The 16,673-nt window shown below is 39.5% G+C and overlaps 1 protein-coding gene across 11 annotated transcripts in view; it reads left to right on the forward strand.

Annotated features, from left to right (window-relative positions):
- Positions 1 to 16,673, forward strand: part of BLTP1 (bridge-like lipid transfer protein family member 1) — a 478,785-nt gene that overhangs the window by 198,923 nt on the left and 263,189 nt on the right. For all 11 annotated transcript variants that reach the window (XM_089672161.1, XM_089672163.1, XM_089672166.1 and 8 more), the window contains exons 18-20: positions 2,127 to 2,233; positions 2,357 to 2,562; positions 14,937 to 15,164. In XM_089672161.1, coding sequence (XP_089528287.1) covers positions 2,127 to 2,233; positions 2,357 to 2,562; positions 14,937 to 15,164 — 541 coding nt within the window. The remainder of the gene's footprint in view (positions 1 to 2,126; positions 2,234 to 2,356; positions 2,563 to 14,936; positions 15,165 to 16,673) is intronic.

Genomic DNA, 16,673 nt, shown 5'->3' on the forward strand with positions numbered 1-16,673 from the left:
GAGGAATACGACATTTGAAGCCCATGTCCAGGATCCGTCTGTGTGTGGTGGCTCTTGATGCACTGACTCCAGCCTCAGTCCACTCCTTGTTAAAGTCCCCAACACTTTTGAATGGCCTTTTCCTGACAATCCTCTCCAGGCTGCAGGCATCCCTGCTGCTTGTGCACCTTTTTCTTCCACACTTTTCCCTTCCACATAACTTTCTATTAATGTGCTTTGATACAGCACTTTGGGAACATCCAACTTCTTTTGCAATTACCTTTTGAGGCTTTCCCTCCTTATGGAGGGTGTCAATGATGGTTTTCTGCACAACTGTCAGGTCAGCAGTCTTTCCCATGATTGTGATTCCTACTGAACCAGACGGAGAGACCATTTAAAGGCTCAGGGACCCTTTGCAGGTGTTATGGCTTAATTAGCTTTTCACAATATTCAAATTTTCTGAGATTGTGGATTTGGGGTTTTCATGAGCTGTAACCCATAATCATCACAATTATGACAAATCACGGCTTGAACTATCTTGCTTTGCATGTAATGAGTCTATCTCATATATTAGTTTCACCTTTTAAGTTGCATTACTGAAATAAATGAACTTTTGCACAATATTCAAATTTTTCGAGTTTCACCTGTAGAGTAAGAAATGTAGCAGAGTAGAGTAAATCTATATCCAGTATAAGTTTAATTTGAGTTTTATTTAATATCAGCCCAGAAAATGGTTAATGTTTGGACAGCCTTTCCATATAAATGGGGCCACAGTACCAGTGAGTAAACAGCTTAGAATTATTTTCCTGCATTTTGGACTTGACCGAGCTTGTATGCATGTTTATAAAGGTATAGTAATTGTGATTTGGAGAATTCCTTTTGCAAATCACATTCCCGTCCTTTAATATAGATCAGTTTTGTTTGTGTCGTATCATTGTTCAGTAACTTATACAATACCGAGACCATATTTGTGACCAGAGTTTGTGCTACACAAAGTCATTCAAAGTGGGCCATAGAAGGCAAGTTGTGAATATTACATACCTGTGTTAAAAAGAAATGATGTAGCTGTCTAGCATCATACATCCCTAGGATATCTCCTGAACCTGTCCTGTCATGTCTCTAATTGCAACAGTCTTTTTTTCTGAGAGAAACTTGCCACATCTCACATCTTTAGCCCAAGTTTCAGAAAAGGCCAGTTATTCCCCAGGTGGAAACCCATGGAAAGCCTCCAGCCGGCAGCAAAGGGGACATAGGAGGGGAAGAAAATCGTCTTCGCCTTCTTTTAAGATGATTGGTCTGTGGGCTTCCAGAAGATTTTGGGGGCTAGGGAATTATTGTCTTAAAGGAAATAAATGCATGGAGAAAGTAAGGAGTCAAATGAGCTGAATAGGTTTTGTAGTATAGCGTTAACCCATTCGGGTGTTTTGTCTGGTTCAGAACCTGCTGAAATTCAGATAGTTCAGCATGGCTATTAGGCTGATTGCTAGTGTCTTTAAGTTTTGGCAAACCTCACGTTTGTATAATATAATCTTTATCTGACAAGTAGACAGGTTTGTGTTATGAAGGTAGGTTACAAAGGTCAGCATAATATGACTTAAATTGTTCCCAAACCCCTCTACATTCTATGACCAGGAGAGTTTTTGATCTCTGGTATGTTGTGGGCCAATTTAGGTTTCTGTAATGTCTTTGCTTTTACTGCTGTTACTGCCATGCTCATAGTACAACTTTGAGTGGGAAAAAATATCTCTTGGCTTTACATCCAAGGAGGTTCAAGAGTAGCTGTTGTGCTTGAGTAGTTCAATTGCATTGTAGGTGTGGAAGATAAAGATTTTCTGCTGCTGTTCCAGGATCCCAGTCTTGATTGTTGTTTCCTGCAAAATAGTGCCAGAAGGTGTTTTCTATTACCTCTTTGTTTTGGGATCATTCAGTTGGGATGGGTTTAAGCAACAGTCAAATTAGGTTCTGGGGTCCTGCCCAACATCTAGAGACAAGGTGATAGGAGTGTGATCTTTGTATTTTTTGTGCAAAGTGGAAGCTCTAGCAAAAAAGAGTAAATCTTCCTACAAAATTAAGTGGTCAGTGTGGAAATATTTCTTGTTTTGTTTTACCTCCTGGTTATCTACCATATTTTGTTCTTCTGCATTAAGGACTGGTTGGGTGGAGTGCTGGACTGTCCCATCTGTAATGCTTACCATCGACTATACTTGGCATCCAATTTATCCACAAAAGGCTGATGAACAACTGAAGCAGTCATGTAAGCTTGATTATTTTTTTTTTAACTATGCGAAATGAAACAATGTGATTTGTGTTTGCCATGACAGACCATTTGCAACCTTTTGTAAAACCTAAAATGCAATCCTTACTCTTATATTACTAGTATCAGAAATAGAGGAATCAATGCTTTCGATGCTGAGGCCTAGCAAGAGAACATCAGAGAGAGTCACTTCCCCTACTGCTTCTAGCAGACCAGCAGTAGATCCATCAGAGCTTCCACCAGATAAGCTGCATGTGGAGCTGGAACTTTCCCCGGACTCACAAGTTATATTCTATGGACCCCTCCTGAGAGCCTTTCTGTCAATAAAGGTAAAGCTTCTTCTAGCTCTTTCTGTGTTGATATAAAAATATACAAGACTGACGTTCTTTTTTTTTTTTTTTTTTTTTTAAGCTGACAAATAATTAGCTTTTTTTCAGAAGGAGGTCAGTGTTGGCAGCCCTCCAGTTCTTTCTTAGCCAAAGTGTTCCTTTAAATTATTTTCAACCTATATGTAGCACTGTATGCAGCTTTTCCTCAAATGGCCTCTATCCTCATACTTTTCTCACTCCTCCATTGTATTTGTTTGCTATACGTATAAAAAGATAAATACATTAATTTATAGAAGTGCTTGTTTCTGCTTGCACCCCTGTCTAAACCTCCATTGTGCTTGCACTACTGGAAGCATGCTTTTTTTTATATAACCACATAGCTCTGCTGCCTTATGTTCCCAAGTTATGGTAATATTCATGATACAATAATTTGGGCCAAAGCGTTCGTGGCATCACTGAATGTGAATACCAATGTTATTTGCTAGATTTTTTGTCGGAGATATATTGCATGTATGAGACGGAGAACAAAGAAAGGTACACCCTTCTATACATATGTGCAATAAACTATACATAGTACACACATTAAACTTTGGTGCAGAAAACCTTTGAACACAGTGGTCCTTTTAAAGTGTATTTCAGGGCAAAGTTAAAAAAAAAATAGTGCATCTTTGCACATTTCCCTATAATTTGAGGGCACGGGAGAGCTGTAAATTTCTAGCCTGATCAGCAGGTTCTTTTTTTGCACTTCAAACTCGTATAACAAAACACTTTCAATTGTATATTTCTGAGATCAAAATGATGCAGATAAGAGAAATTAATTGTTAAGGTTTATATACACTTGAACTCTTTGAAGAATGGTTGCTTGGTACCCATAAGGCTAGCCATAGACAGATTTTTTTTTTGTTCCGCCAATGGGGCTGTTCCTCGTTCATCTTTGGTCAGCTTTATCTTATTGTAGTGTATATGGAAAAACTAGAAGTACAGAATTGTCTGATTCATTTGACATTTAACAAGTAAGAGATTTGGATTAACTGTTGTATGTGTATCATATGCTTGTTTTATTTTCCTATTTTGTGGTTGATACTTAATGAATACTATATAAACTTAATGCATTTCACATGTCATTACAAGGAAAACCTGACTTGCAAATTAATTTATTGTATTTAAAAGTGGTAAAATAACTGTACGCATTTAGAATGTCTAATCTAACAGTATTCAGCAACAGATCATACACTTGATAAGCGCATGCCACAACCCTTGTCTTATCCACTATGATACGGGCAATACTAAATACAGATCCATCACATTTGTAATAGGTACTGTATATATCTGCCTGCTATGATGTCAGGTGAATGATGCTTTCTTGTAGAAAGGATCTCAAAGATTAGCAACGCTCTGGGTATTTTCAGCAACGTCCATCACTGAAGATTTATTGCTGTCAAATCCCACATGCATATTTTACCAACATATGCATTTACTAAACTACATGTTTTAGAGACTTATGAAAGTATTTTTGTGTTGGATAAAAAAAAGAGCATTTCTTTTTGATCCCTAATCAACATTATGTTTTCACTTTGTGAGTTCCATTTTCTGTGAGGTTTATGGCCTCTTTTTTTCATCCCAATCATGTTATACTAATTAAAACATTGTTCATGTGTGTCCTCAAACCTTTTTTTGTAGAATTCTGCAGGGAACAATTGCTCTATTTTATATGCTGCTGTATTTCTGAATAGGGTTTTTAAAGTGGAATTAGAACCAGTGGGCTTGGAGCTGAAAGCTTTATTAGAGTCTAGTCTGTTGCTTTTTACAGGATTCAGCTGTGGGACCATTCTTTTTAAATTACTTTGTTTTCCCATTGACTTTCTGTTCTATTTCCAAAGTACAGCTGTCCATAATATTTTGCAAAGCTGGTTCAGCCTAAAATAGCTCACCTCTACAGCCCAATAGCAGACTGGTCTTTTGAAAACCTGTGGTGCTATTGTAGAATATGTTTCTAATTAATTCTTTGTGAAGGGCACGCTAACACTGACGCATGTGAAATCATATAAGAAGTACTGTTGTGATGAGGGTTCAAGACCAATTTTTCATAATGATCTTCCGGTAATACAATAGTATAGGTTTTTTTTTTTTTTTTCTTTCTGTTTCAATATTTTTATTATGAAAGTTTTGTTTTTAAGAATATAAAAAGCTCAAAATACGCCCTCGCAGGGGCAGAGCAGAACAATAACACATAAACAGAGAGTATAGGTTTATAGGTCCGCAGAAACTGACTGTAGGATTTGTCATAAAGAAATAGCATATTCTTGGTGTCCTGTTTTCTTCAAATCAAAATGAATTTCTGCTTCAAAATTTAAAAAATAAGGAAAACTGACTGACTACCAACTTCAGCATTTGATGATAATACAAACCTGTAGGAGTACAATGAACCATACAAGTCAAATTGTTTGAAGTTAAAATGTAGTTCATTACAGTGCTTAATCATATTCTAGTAATTTTTAGTACAGATTTAAATTTTGTTACAGTAGAATAATGCACACAGTCTTTTACAGTTATGTAGACTTGGGCAATAAAACCATTTTATGTCATTGTACGTAAAGCAGTCATAAAGTAGTCTTAATATCATCCACTAAGGGCTCCCTGAAATGTGGGACAGAAAAGCATTTTAAGGCACTGTATTAAATGTATTGCACTTTGCTACTTTGGCCTCAAAAGCTGTGGTACACTGTAACCCCTTTTGTGCATTTGTAATGAATATAACGTACTGCGTTAATGAAAACTGATTCTCTTTTTTTCAGGTTTCTAATGTCTTGCTAGTGGGGCGGAATAGTCATAGTATGTCTCTTCTGAACTCAAAAGCCTGCCTGTTTGCACATTTTTATTTCATCAGTAAAGTTTCAATTCAAAATAATGCTGTTTCTATTCAACTGGTAGTCCCTATGCTAAAAGAAGAGGTTCAGAGGTTCAAGCCACTAGATCCTGCATAGCAGGCAAGGATCATTGCTGGAGGTTCATATGCTTCCCTGGATTGCTTGTCTGCTCTCTTCAAATTGTGTCTTGAAGGATAGAGGAGGGGTTACTACATGCCATGAAAGGCTATAGCATTAATGTACTATATGGGCTTGTTTATTATAGAGGAAACGTTTTCCAAAATACATTATTGTGGAGCCTATAGACATACATGAAAATGTCTACAGAGATGGGCTTATTAGTTCTAGTACATTTTATTTTTTGTGTCTTGTATTCTAAGAGACTACACATTTTACAGTGAGGAACAGAAGTATTTGAACACTCTGCGATTTTGCAAGTTCTCCCACTTAGAAATCATGGAGGGGTCTGAAATTCACATTGTAGGTGCATTCCCACTCTGAGAGACAGAATTTAGAAAAATAATTCAGGAAATCACATTGTATGATGTTTAAAGAATTTATTTGTCTTGCACTGCTGAACATAAGTATTTGAACACCTGCGAAAATCAGTGCTAATATTTGGTACAGAAGCCTTTGTTTGCAATTACAGAGGTCAAACATTTCTTGTAGTTCTTGACCAGGTTTGCACACACTGCAACAGGGATTTTGGCCCACTCCTCCACACAGATCTCCTCTAGATCTGTCATGTTTCGGGGCTGTCGCTGAGCAACACGGAGTTTCAGCTCCCTTCAAAGATGTTCTGTTGAATTAAAGTCTGGAGGCTGGCTAGGCCACTCCAGAACCTTGATATGCTTCTTACGGAGCCACTCCTTGCTTATCATGGTTGTGGGCTTCGGGTCGTTGTCATGTTGGAAGACCCAACCACGACCCATCTTCAATGCTCTGACTGAGTTAAGGAGGTTGTTGCTCAAAATCTCACAATAAATGGCCCCCTTCATCCTCTTCTTAATACAGTGCAGTCGTCCTGTCCCCTTCGCAGAACAGCACCACCAAAGCATGATGTTACCTCCCCCATGCTTCTCAGTAGGGATGGTGTTCTTGGGATGCAACTCATCCTTCTTTTTTCCTCCAAACATGACGAGTGAAGTTTAGACCAAAAAGTTCTACTTTGGTCTCATCTGACCACATGACTTTCTCCCATGCCTCCTCTGGATCATCCAGATGGTCACTGGCAAACTTCAGACGAGCCTGGACATGTGATGACTTGAGCAAGGGAACCTTCCGTACAATGCATGATTTGAAATCATGACGGCGTAGTGTTCTACCGACAGTGACCTTTGAAACTGTGGTCCCAGCTCTCTTCATGTCATTGACCAGCTCCTCGCTTGTAGTTCTGGGCTGATTCCTCACCTTTCTTATCATCAGTGATACCCCACAAGGTGAGATCTTGCATGGAGCCCCAGTCCGAGGGAGACTGACAGTCATTTTTAGCCTCTTCCATTCTCTAACAATTGCTCCAACAGTTGATCTATTTTCACCAAGCTGCTTGGCAATTGCCCCATAGCCCTTTCCAGCCTTGTGGAGGACCACAAGTTTGTCTCTGGTGTCTTTTGACAGCTCTTTGGTCTTGCCCATGGTAGTAGTTGGCGTCTGACTGACTGTGAGGTGGACAGGTGTCTTTAAACAGCTCAGACAGGTGCTACTAAGTTAGATTAATGAGTGGAGTAGAGGTGGAATTTTTAAAGGCACAGCAACGGGTCTTTGAGAGCCAGAATTCTTGCTGTTTCTTAGGTGTTCAAATACTTATGTTCAGCAGTGCAAGACAAATAAATTCTTTAAAAATCATACAATGTGATTTCCTGAATTTTTTTATTTAAATTCTGTCTCTCAGAGTGGGAATGCACCTACAATGTGAATTTCAGACCCCTCCATGATTTCTAAGTGGGAGAACTTGCAAAATCGCAGGGTGTTCAAATACTTCTGTTCCTCACTGTATGTTTTAACTGAGAGTCAAATATAAAGACAATGGGGTTGATTTACTAAAGGCAAATATACTGTGCAAGTGCAGTTTCTCCAGAGCTTAGTAAATGAGGTAAAGCTTCACCTTTCAAACAGTACCCAATCACATGCAAGGAAAATAAAATAATAGCATTTTTTCTTGCACATGATTGGATCATAGGAATACAGCAGAGCTACCCCACAGATCTGGAGCAAGTGCACTTGCGGTGCACAGTATATTTGCCTTTAGTAAATCAAACCCCATTTCTAATGTGGTCTACATATTTAAAGCTATTGTGTCTTATATTATGATTACATTTAATATGTAAATGTTTGTTGTTTGAGTGGCTATCTTTTTATCAGCTGAAGAGTTTATCGAGCAATTGCTGTGAGAAAATCAATCATAAAACAATACATCAAACAAGTGTTGTTTTCATTGAAAGTCAGTTTATAGAGCTTTGTCTTAAATTTACTTTAAACTGAACCTGTGAGGAAAAAATACGGGAGCTGACATTTTTTAAGGTCTGGGTCACAGGCCATTTTTTTTGTGCTTTTTGTGGAAGTGCACTACAGTCCATTTAACATGGTTTCCTATGGGACATGTTCACATCTATGCTTTTTTTTTTTTTTTTGAGCTGCTGCAATTTGGAAAGGGTCAGGGACTTTTTAAAATGCCAAAAGCATCTTTTTTGCAACAATAGAGTTCAATGGAGAAGCTGCTGAAACACACACAGTGCGTTTTTGGTGCGTTTTGTGTTTTTATTCTGCCCAGCAACAAAAAAAAACTCCACTTAAACCAAGAAAAAAAAGCTGAAAAAAACCTCAAAATGCATCAAAAACATACTGCAAAACAGACAAAAAGCACAATGCACTGGTGTGAACCAGGCCTTAAAGGTAAATGCTCTGGGATTTTAATTCTGATCTTTGATACTTAGGTAAATAAAATAAATTATTTTTTGGCATAGCAGAAATGTTTGCTAGATAAATTTGCAGCTCATTGAATTGCTTGGAACTACTCTTTAAATTTCTTTTTAAAAGCTGAAATACAAGATTACCATATTTTTCGCTCTATAAGACGCACCTAGGTTTTAGAGGAGGAAAACAAGAAAAAATATATTCTAAATCAATGGACTGCAGACAAAGTACAGGAAATGACCAGAGACTGCAGATATACAAAAGGAGATGACCAGACACTGCAGACAGAGTACAGGAGATGACCAGAGAATGCAGACATGCAGACTTACTACAGGAGATGACCAGAGACTGCGGAAATACTACAGGAGATAAGAGACTGCAGACATACTACAGGAGATGACCAGAGACTTAGGACATACTACAGATGACCAGAGACTGCGGATGTACTACAGGAGATGACCAGAGACTGCGGACATAGTACAGGAGATGACCAGAGACTGCGGACATAGTACAGGAGATGACCACAGACTGCGGACACAGTACAGGAGATGACCACAGACTGCGGACACAGTACAGGAGATGACCACAGACTGCGGACATACTACAGGAGATGACCAGAAACTGCGGACATAGTACAGGAGATGACCAGAGCCTGCGGACATAGTACAGGATATGACCAGAGACTGCAGACCTTTGAGGAATGGGGGAGGGGGGCGGGTACCCGAATTTGACAGGTACCTGCTCCCACTTCCACTGCGATCGCCTCTCTCCCCGTAGTCTTCTGAGACATGTGACAGGTCCCAGAAGACTACGGGGCCATTCACAAAACGCAGCGCCTCTCGCGCATGCGCAGTGGGCACCCGGCTATGAAGCTGCAAGCTGTCACAGCTGGGTGCCCACACTAAAGGTGATGAAGTGATGAGGGCACCGCTGGACCGAGGAGCAGGTTAGGCTGCACAGAAGAACCGAGCCGCTGGCCCAGTATTCTAACACGGCGGCGATGGGGGGAATACCGGGCCAGCTGTTCCATATTCGCTCCATAAGATGCACAGACTTTTCCCCCCATTTCTTTTGGGGAAAAAAGTGTGTCTTATGGAACAAAAAAGACTGTAATCTATTCCTAAAACATACATTGGGCTTGCTTGGGTACTTGTAATTATCAATAAATCAGATCTAGAGGGCCACTGGGGATGCTGACATTGCCTGTAGTAGTCCGGGCTACATACAATTAGTAAATCCTATGTAGGAGGAGCCACACTGCCACTTCAAGGTGTATTGTAATGTGTGGTCCATAATTCTAATGTAACAGAGCTCCTATACAGGGACATACTCAGCAGTAAACGGAGTGAAGGCAAATAAACCTGCAGATAACTAAACCCTCCTTCCAGAACCTCAGAACAGCACGAGGGCAGTTGTAGAGTTTTCAGCAAAGCAAAGGTGCATGTTACCAACACAAGACAGGAAACAAACTCAACACTGTATGTGTATGAATGTCCCTAAACTGAGTAGCATGAGTATTTTGAGGGTGTTGGTGATAGTCACAGCCTAAGTAACCAACATTCAACATCCTTTCCTGCATTGTCCACAGTCAGTATAGAAGGGTGTAAGGCTAACTGGGGCACCATATAAATCCGAATTAACAAATAAACCAGCACTCTTTAAACCATATATGTTAAAAACAGGCAAATATTTCAAATATCAATGGATGAAAACCATAGGTGATAGTAGTACCTTTCATGACCCAGTGATTCTTTGCATGTCAAACTGCGCTACCTTTTACACCATGACATAGCGCTAGCCTGTCACAGCATATAAACACACATTCCTGCAATTGTTTTGTTGGCATTATGATAATACACTTGCACCTTTGGGACAAGTTCTATGGAAAATTCTTGTTTTTAACTTAAAAGTTCCATTTTGTTATTGTACAGTATAAGAGTACAGCATCAACATCCTTTAATTTAGTCCATTCAAGCTGAAAAAACTTCAGACTACGCATGTATCACTAGATATCCCGCAGCAGCCCTGTAATAATTTGTTTTTACAAAGTTTTTTTGTTGTTTTTAAGCCTGTGTCTATGTGTTCACTTATTTATCGATTCCTTGAGTAACTGTAATGACGCATCACTTCACAAGGCTTGCAAAAATGCCTCATGCACACAGGATGTTTTGTTTCTTCCCCTGTTTACCTTTGCTCCTGGCAGGAAAATAGCAGCTTTTAAAAAGTGGCTAAAGCGTTTTGCACATGAATTTGATAAATTACTGGGAGGGGCTGGGCATGATCCAGCTGTTTTGGTTCATGTTGGAACCAATGACAATACATGGAAGGTGGAGGCTCCTTAAGAATCAATTTAAAGAACTAGGCTGCAAGTTGAAGAGAAGGACCTCCAAGGTGATATTCTCTGAAATATTACCTGTGCCATGCGCAACTGAAGAAAGACAGGGGGAGATTAGAGAACTCAATGCATGGCTGAAGACCTGGTGTAAGAGGGACAGATTTGGGTTTCTAGAGCACTGGGCTGACTTTTCATTGGGGTGCAACCGATATGCTAGAGATGGTCTGCACCTAAATGGAAGGGGGTCTGCTGTGCTGGGGGAGAGGTTTATGGGAAGGCTGGAAGAGTATTTAAACTAGGATTGAGGGGGGAGGGAGAATTAGATTATAACGGGGTAGACAGATCAGACAGGATTCAGTACTTATTGGTGGGTGGAATGGGGAAAGGCTATGGCAGATGATAAGAAGGTTCCCATGTTACAAAAAAATATGCAAAATACGTGTGAACAAGGTGTCAATGAATTAAAGTGTTTGCTCACCAATGCCAGAATTCTGCCAAGCAAAATAGGTAAGTTGGAAGCTTTGGTGCATGAAAAGAACTATGATTTAATTGGTATTGCTGAATCTTGGCTTCATTCTTCGCATGACTGGGCCATTAATATTCCTTTCAGAGAGACAGAGTAAATAGGAAAGGTGGTGGTGTCTGTCTCTATGTGAGAAGTGATCTCAGAGCAAGTGTGAAAGAGGACATAGTTGATGGAGTGTGATAAGGCTGAAGTATTATGGGTGGAACTGCACATGGGAGTGCGTACTACAAAGGTAATCACCGGAGTTTGTTATAGGCCTACTGGTGTTAATAAGGAGGTGGAAACTCAGCTCCTTGCACAGATCGAAAGGGCTGGGACAGTGATAATAATGGGGGATTTTAACTACCCGGAAATTTACTGGAGTAATGTTATTGCAGGAACAGTTAAAGGACAAAAACTTTTAAACCTACTACAGGACAATTTTATGATACAGTTCATAGAAGCCTCTACTAGGAATGATGCCCTGCTGGACCTTGTAATCTCAAACCATACAGGGCTTATTATGGTTGTCCATATAAAAGTACATCTGGGTAGCAGTGACCATAACATGATTTTATTTGTTGTTAGCTGTAAACAGCGAGCACATACAGGAAAGATAAAAATGCTCAATTTCAAGAGAGCTAATTTTCCAAGGCTGAGAGCTGCTCTCCAAGACTTAGACTGGGAGGGAATATTGGCATCGATGAAAACAACACAGAAATGGGAGTTCTTCAAAAGGACTATGTGAACACACTGCAAAATATATTCCCATGGGCAACAAGTTTAAAAGGCTAAAAATCAAACCTATGTGGCTTACAGCCAAAGTTAAAAAAGCTATAGATAATAGGAAAAGAGCTTTTATTAAATAATAAAATGAAGGAACGCTATCATCGTTTAAACATTATAAAGAATATTACAGAATATGCAAAAAGGAAATAAAGGGCGCAAAAATTGAAAATGAACGACAGATTGCAAAAGATAGCAGGACCAACCCCAAAAAATTCTTCAAAAATATTAATAGTAAAACGGTCCAGTCTGAGCATGTAGGCCCTTTACAAAGTAATCTGGAGTGGGTGACTGGGGACAAAGAGAAGGCAAATTTATTTAATACCTTCTTCAGCTCTGTGTATGCAAAGGAGCATGGGGGAGCTCTTGTCCATAATGGGCATGGTATTGACACAGCTCCAGATGATCCACATTGACTCACAATTGATATGATCCAAAAATATTTAGTCAGTATAAAGGTGAATAAAGCACCTGGACTGGATGGCATACACCCATGGGTCCTTAAAGAATTGAGCTCTGTCATTTCAAAGCCATTCTTTCTAATTTCTAGGGACTAAGGGGTCAAACTCTTTACCAAGTAATTATAGACCTGTTAGTTTAACTTCTACAGTTGGGAAGATACTGGAGAGTTTAATAAAAGACCACATAGATGAGTTCTTGCTGGAAAAAAATATTTTAAGCAATAGACAGCATGGATTCATGAAAGACAGAAGTCAAACAAATCTGATTTCTTTTTATGAGGGGGTGAGCCAAACCTTGGACAGAGGGGTGACGGGGACATGGTATACTTGGATTTTGCAAAAGCATTTGACACAGTTCCCCACACACGGCTAATGTGTAAGGCAAAGTCTACAGGCTTGGAAAAATCTGTATGTAAATGGATAGAAAACTGGATAAAAGATCGTATTCAAAGAGAAGTGGTTAATGATTCATACTCTGAATGGTCTAGGGTTGTCAGTGGTGTACCCCAAGGTTCAGATTACAAATCCCATTTCAGTCTTTGCAGATGACACCTTACAGGATGTCTTCAACTTACAAGCCGACCTCAATGCACTGTTTAATTGGGCAACTACGTGGCAAATGAGGTTTAATGTTGATAAATGTAAAGTTGTGCACTTGGGGACTAAGAATATGCATGCATCATACATACTAGGGGGAGTACAACTGGGGGAATCAACAGTGGAGAAGGTTCTAGGAGTTCTGGTAGATCACAAGCTTAATAATAGCCTGCAATGACAAGCTGCGGTTTCTAAAGCAAGCAAAATCCTCTCTTGTATTAAAAGAGGTATAGACTCCAGAGAGAGAGATATCATATTACCCCTGTACAAATCATTAGTAAGACCTCATCTGGAATATGCAGTTTAGTTTTGGGCACCAATTCTCAAAAAGAACATTGGGAAACTGGAGAAAGTACAGAGAAGGGCAACTAAACTGATAAGAGGCATGGAGGAGACCAGCTTTGAGGGAAGATTAGAGGAACTGAATTTATTCTCTCTTGAGAAGAGGAGATTAAGGGGGGATATGATCAACATGTATAAATACATCAGTGGTTCATATAGTGAACTCGGTGTAGAGCTATTCACCCTGGGGTCATCACAGAGGACAAGGGAGCATTCTTTACGTCTGGAGGAAAATAAATTTATTCTCCAAACACGGAAATGTTTCTTCACAGTGAGAGCTGTGAAAATGTGGAATAGACTCCCTCAAAAGTTGGTTCTGGCCAGCGTAGTGGATTGCGTCAAAAAAGGCCTGGATTGTTTCTTAGATACACAGAATATAACTGGATACTAACATTTATAGATAAAGTTGATCCAGGGAATATCCGATTGCCTCTCGGGGGATCAGGAAGGAATTTTTTTCCCAGCAAGAGCAAATTGGATCATGCTTTGCTGGGTTTTTTTGCCTTCCTTTGTATCAACGGTGGGTATAGGATTATAACTTTTTTTTTTTCTTTCCTCTATGGTTGAACTGGATGGACTTTTTTCAGCCAGACTAACTACAGTATGTAACTATGTGATTTAGGCGCATCAAGCATTTTTGGCGTTCATTGATTTCTTAGGTCAGAATTTTGACCACTTGCCTACCGGACACTTTTACCCCTTTCCTGCCCAGGCCAGGCCAATATTCAGCTTTCAGTGCTGTCGCACTTTGAATGACAATTGCATGGTCATGCAACACTGTACCCATATGAAAGTTTTAGCATTTTTTCCACAAAAATAGAGCCTTCTTTTGATAGTATTTATTCACCACTGGGTTTTTTATTTTTTTGCACTATGAATGAAAAAAGACTGAAAACTTGGGGGGGGGGGTTTCTTTGTTTCTGTTATAAAATTTTGCAAACAAGATATTTTTTCTCCTTCGTTGATGAGACACTGATGGGCACTGATAGTCTGCATATGATGCCCTCCCAGAACTGGCACGATCAAGAAGTGGTTATTTTACCCATTGGAATGAATGGGTGCTCATGCTCTAAACATGCCTTGTGTTGATGCATTTACATGCAGTTAAGTGTGTACAGCGTTTTTTCTACCCAAAAGCTCCTCTCCTAAACTTGCAAGTAATTTTTTTTTCAGACCCTAAACACTTCTCTTCTAATATGCTTGCAAGCTCCTATGTTTGCAGAGCAGACGACAGTGCAGTGAGCATCAGTATGCTCACATATATAAAGGCCTGTAAACAGTTGAGACTAGTAAGGAGGTCACTCCACCAGGCAAGACGTGGATCTAGGAGTGGAGACTTTATTCCACCCAAAGCTCTACAAAGCCTCTGGGCGCCGTAACACATGACAGGGCTTATTAAAATTTTGCTATTTGCAGAGATGATCTAATTGCTAACATTTTCTTGGTTTGTGCACAGCTACTTTTACATTTCAAAGCAAATTGTTATATTTTATGTTTCAGGTTTGGTAATGTTTGTGTATTCATTTTTGTTTTTTTTAATCACCCACTTCCACTCTTCTCTGCTTCAGGAAAACTATTTTGGAGAGGATGACATGTACACAGACTTTGAAGACAGCACCTCCAGTCCTGTATTATCAATGGCCACATCTTCTAGCTCTGGGTGGACTGCAGTAGCATTGGAGAATGACAAGAGGGATAATAACTTAGCCACCAAATCCATTCATCCCCTCACCCTGAGGCCATGGGACATCACCGTACTTGTCAATGTGTACAAAGTGCATGCCAAACTGCCAGTGGTGGGTAGAGCACCATACACTTCTTTCATTATACCATTAACTCTTTCACTGCCAAGGTCGAAAGGCTTACTTCAGAACAGGAATGTCCAGACATGAATGCTGGCTCAGAAAGCCCTTCATCCTTTGATTTCCCTTCCCTCATAAGCTCATAGTTGCTTCAGTGACCAAGAAACTTTAACAGCAGGGTCCCCCTGATAAAATGAATAGCTGTGATTAGTGATTGACAACAAACATTCTCTACTGGCATTCCTATGTTCATTAGCAGAGCTACAAAAGATGAGATTGAGGACTGTGTGTCCTCAATCTCTTTCTCTATCTCAAATGTGAAACATCAGGAGTCCTGCTTATGCTCATAATATTGCACCAAAAGCCCATAATAGTACTGTTAAAAAAAATCAGTAAAAAAAAAATCTTTTAGATTTATTAGGAATTTTATTATGGTTTTTATGTGCGCTAATAATTATTTGAGTGTATTTTTAGTGAAAATATTGCTTTAAAAAAAACATTTGCTCTACTATAATGGGTACTAGAAAATAAGCATCCCCATGTTTATAATCTAACAGTCCTGTACTTTTAGAACATTTATGGTCTTGGGGTCTGTTAAAAAGCACTGAAAGCTGTAAATAAAAAAACAATAAAGAAGTGAAAAATTGCAAAGATGACCTGGTCACCTATGATTAAAGTAGAATTCTGGGCTTAACCCTAACTACTCTTAAAAGTACCCCTCCTAACACCTATGCTTAACAACCTGTGTAAGAAAGAGCTGTATACCCACCTATTTTCAACCAATTACGTTTCCATTCAGGTTATTCCACCCTCTAATGTCAGCCAGCACAGCTGCAGGGAAGTGGAAGAATGACAGATGGTCCATTGAAGCCTATTGGTGACTTCACCACTTCAAGCTGCACTAGCCGTTGGAGTGCTCTCTTGTCTCCCCTTCTGCCACTGGCAGACATAGGGGAGACCATTTGATCAGACTAGAATGGGCTGATAGAAAGTATACAGATCTTTCTTATTCAGGCTAGTAGGCACTGGTGTTAGGAGAGGGTAGGGAGTAGTTAGGGTTTAGTTTGAAATTCCACTTTAAAAGTGGAGCACAGGGCCTAGCAGTGAAATGGTTAAAGCATATCTATGGTTAAAAATTTTAAACAATATATTCATTTCTACTTTGTAGTTCAATTATTTCCAGCCTACTCCTATGCATCTGAACAATCTTGAAGCTTGTAAACTCACTTTGTGAATAATCCCACCCATTTACTTCCTTAAATTCTGTGACATGTATACACTATGTCCTGTGGATAGTCACTGCTGTGTCACTCAATTCACAGAGCCTGCCTTCTAAACTCCAGAGGTGGTAAGAGGAGATGTTTTAGGAGGCAGCGTCAGTACAGGAAACATTTTGCAGACAGCAGGATACCATGGGATATGAAGCACAGGAGAAGCTGCAAAATGTGCAGGGAGTCCTAATAGTAGAAAGAGAAAATCAGCAGACAGGCAGAACTCACATGA

Source organism: Staurois parvus, unplaced genomic scaffold (assembly GCF_062004578.1).
Source record: "Staurois parvus isolate SC_StPar_1 unplaced genomic scaffold, SC_StPar_1.0 ptg000122l, whole genome shotgun sequence".
NCBI classification, from domain to species: domain Eukaryota; kingdom Metazoa; phylum Chordata; class Amphibia; order Anura; family Ranidae; genus Staurois; species Staurois parvus.